The 2,645-nt window shown below is 41.4% G+C and overlaps 1 protein-coding gene across 1 annotated transcript in view; it reads left to right on the top strand.

Moving 5' to 3' along the window:
* The window catches only part of Srbd1 (S1 RNA binding domain 1), a 184,343-nt gene that overhangs the window by 15,039 nt on the left and 166,659 nt on the right, over positions 1-2,645 (top strand). The window contains exon 5 of the mRNA XM_013348969.1: positions 2,424-2,590. Coding sequence (XP_013204423.1) covers positions 2,424-2,590 — 167 coding nt within the window. The remainder of the gene's footprint in view (positions 1-2,423; positions 2,591-2,645) is intronic.

Below are 2,645 nucleotides of genomic sequence, written 5' to 3'. Positions count from 1 at the left end.
AGGAGAAAGGCAAGATTAATTGCTGGGAATGAATAGGGGAAAGCATGATGAGAAACAGGTACCTGGCTGCCAGGTAAGCCTTATGGATGTGTCAGCAGAAAGCAGCAGTCCCAAAGTAAAAGTCAGTATTAGAGTAGTTAGGGTAGTCCTCCCTGGCCCCTCCCTTTCTGCAATTCTTTCTGACTTAATAAATTCATATTCACTTTACCTAAGTAAGCAAGCAAGCACACCCATAGGTCATTAATTAATGTGAGAATTTTCTAAGTAAAGACTAGAGTTCCCTGCTCTGCTGTTCCATGTTCTACAGAGTTGCCCTCTGCTTTGTTCTTGTTGTTTGCCTCGTTTTTCTAAGGCTCGGGATGGTCAGGGCTTACCCTAGAGTTTCTGATTCAGTGTATTTTAGGTGGGACCTAATACTTTTCATTTTCAGCAAGGATGTAGATGATCCCTATGCCTTTCCCTTGAGAACCAGAGACTGTGCTGCTATAGTCCCCAGAAGCCCTGGACTCTCAGAGTGTAGCGGTACAGGTTGACTCAGCAGCTGAGCTGGAACAAGGAGAGGTCAGATGTTGACAGGCTTCTTTCCCAGTTAGCTTTTTTGGAAAGAGGATTAATTTTTATTTTTTTGTGAAGCTGAGAATTGTACCAGGGTCTCATGTATATTGGGCAAGCACTTACCACTGAGTATTTTTCTGCATATAGCAGCAGGTCTTTCTTGTCAGTCTTTCTTTGGACATGGAGACTTATCAATTGTGAAAGCTTGGCCTTAGCTTAGGCTTGTTCCCAACTAGCTGTTATGACTTAAATGATCCCATCTTTATCAATCTGTGTTTTGCCATGTGGCTCTTTACTTTTCCACATTCTCTGTGACTAGCCCCTCTATGTCTGGCTGGCGAAGTCCTCTTGCCTAGATTCATCCTCTGAATTCTTCTCTCTGTCTGGAAGTCTTGCCTAGCCTCTCCTGTCTAGCTATTGGTCGTTCAGCTTTTTATTAAACCAATTAGGTACACACGTGAGCAAAACATAGACCCATCTTCATGCAGTGTAAACATCCAGAAACTCCTGGGACTGTCTTGATTATCATTGGCCTAAGATGTCTTTTGAGTTAGGGTCTAAGAAAACCATCATGTTCAACAATGAAAGTTGGCAAGGAGCTCATGGCTAAAGGATGTGGTGAGTAGCCCAGCATATCAAGGAAACATGCTTTGACTTGCTAAGTATGCTTAGGTTTTTGGAAAAAGACAGAAATGATTTTTAGAATTCAAAAATGCTTAACAATGAGGATCTGGAAGTTAGTACATCAGGGTAGGGGCTTTGAGAAATGTAAATACATTTTCTTACTAAGGAAGTAATTATATACTCCCCCTCCATGTTTTCATGGGGTTTGAGGAGTAGATCCCTGCCAGATGATTGATAGGGCCAGCTGAAATTAACTTCTCATGGAAGAAACAAATAAATGCAATGGTCTGATCTTTGGAGCAGATCAGAATATCTTATCTTCCAGGATCAGAGGTATTCCATTCTTTTGTCTAGGAAGCCTAAAGAGGGAAAGTTGTGATTACCAGGTAAATGGGAGGTGGGTCCAAAGCCTTATGAGGGAAGGTTACTGATTCCTGTTTAACTGTCCAGCAGTAGAGTTTGTATTCTAGGTGCTTTGGAACAGCAGTGATGGTTTTGACCAGTCAATGACATGATCTAGTACACAGTTTGAAAGGAGTATTCACCATGCTCCTTGTGGAGATAGGAATAGATGAGACTGGAGTGTCTGCAGGGAGAACAATTAAGGCTGCCTCATTGATGCGGGCTAGAATGAGACTGTGCTGTGGGTGGGAGAAAATGAAGATAATAAAGAAATAGTTTGTAACTTTTGTTTACTGTTCTTATAATGAATCAGACTTAAGATTTGGAGGTGGATGACTCTTCTAGTTTGAATTACTATTTGAATAGATAGCACATGAGGAAAAGTGGAGGGTGAGTAGTTTTGAGAGGAGAATGACTTTACAAATGCAGGGTTGAGATACCCATTAGGTTTCTGGGATATTGTCTTAAATAATTGGCCATGGGTTCGGTGGCAATATGGAAAAGAGTTATGCCTGGAGATATGAATTTGATGTCTTCATCAGAGTTTGATATTCATCCCCTAGAATGACTGCTGATATTTAGGATCAGTATTCAAGATGACTAGGAAGTGATGTATCTGTATGGTCTCTGGGGTTCAGCCATTTACTGCGTCTGTAGTTTTGTAAACAGTTCTATCATACGTTTTGGCCTGATTTTATTCATCTGGGTGATGATGATTTTGGATAGGATCTTACTTCATGGCTCAGGCTGGCCTCAAACTTCTGGTAGTCCTCCTGTCTCAGCCTTCAAAGTTTTGGGATTATAGGCCATAGGATTTTGAATCACCTTTTCTTTCTTTGCAGGTTTTATCTGAGAGAACTAATATTGAACTTTGGGTTTGTGCCAATATCATACGCCTCTTTAATGATGACAATACAATTCCTTTCATTATACGCTATCGAAAAGAGCTCATTAATAACCTTGATGCTGATTCCTTGAGAGAAGTTCGCCAGACCCTAGACGAGCTACGGTAAGAAACCCGAGGGAGTGTGGATCTCTGAGCACACGAGGGCAGACAAGGGGAC

Source organism: Microtus ochrogaster, chromosome 16 (assembly GCF_000317375.1).
Source record: "Microtus ochrogaster isolate Prairie Vole_2 chromosome 16, MicOch1.0, whole genome shotgun sequence".
NCBI lineage: Eukaryota > Metazoa > Chordata > Mammalia > Rodentia > Cricetidae > Microtus > Microtus ochrogaster.
The sequence above is the reverse complement of the archived record's forward strand: the minus strand, read 5'-3'. Positions and strand labels throughout refer to the sequence as shown.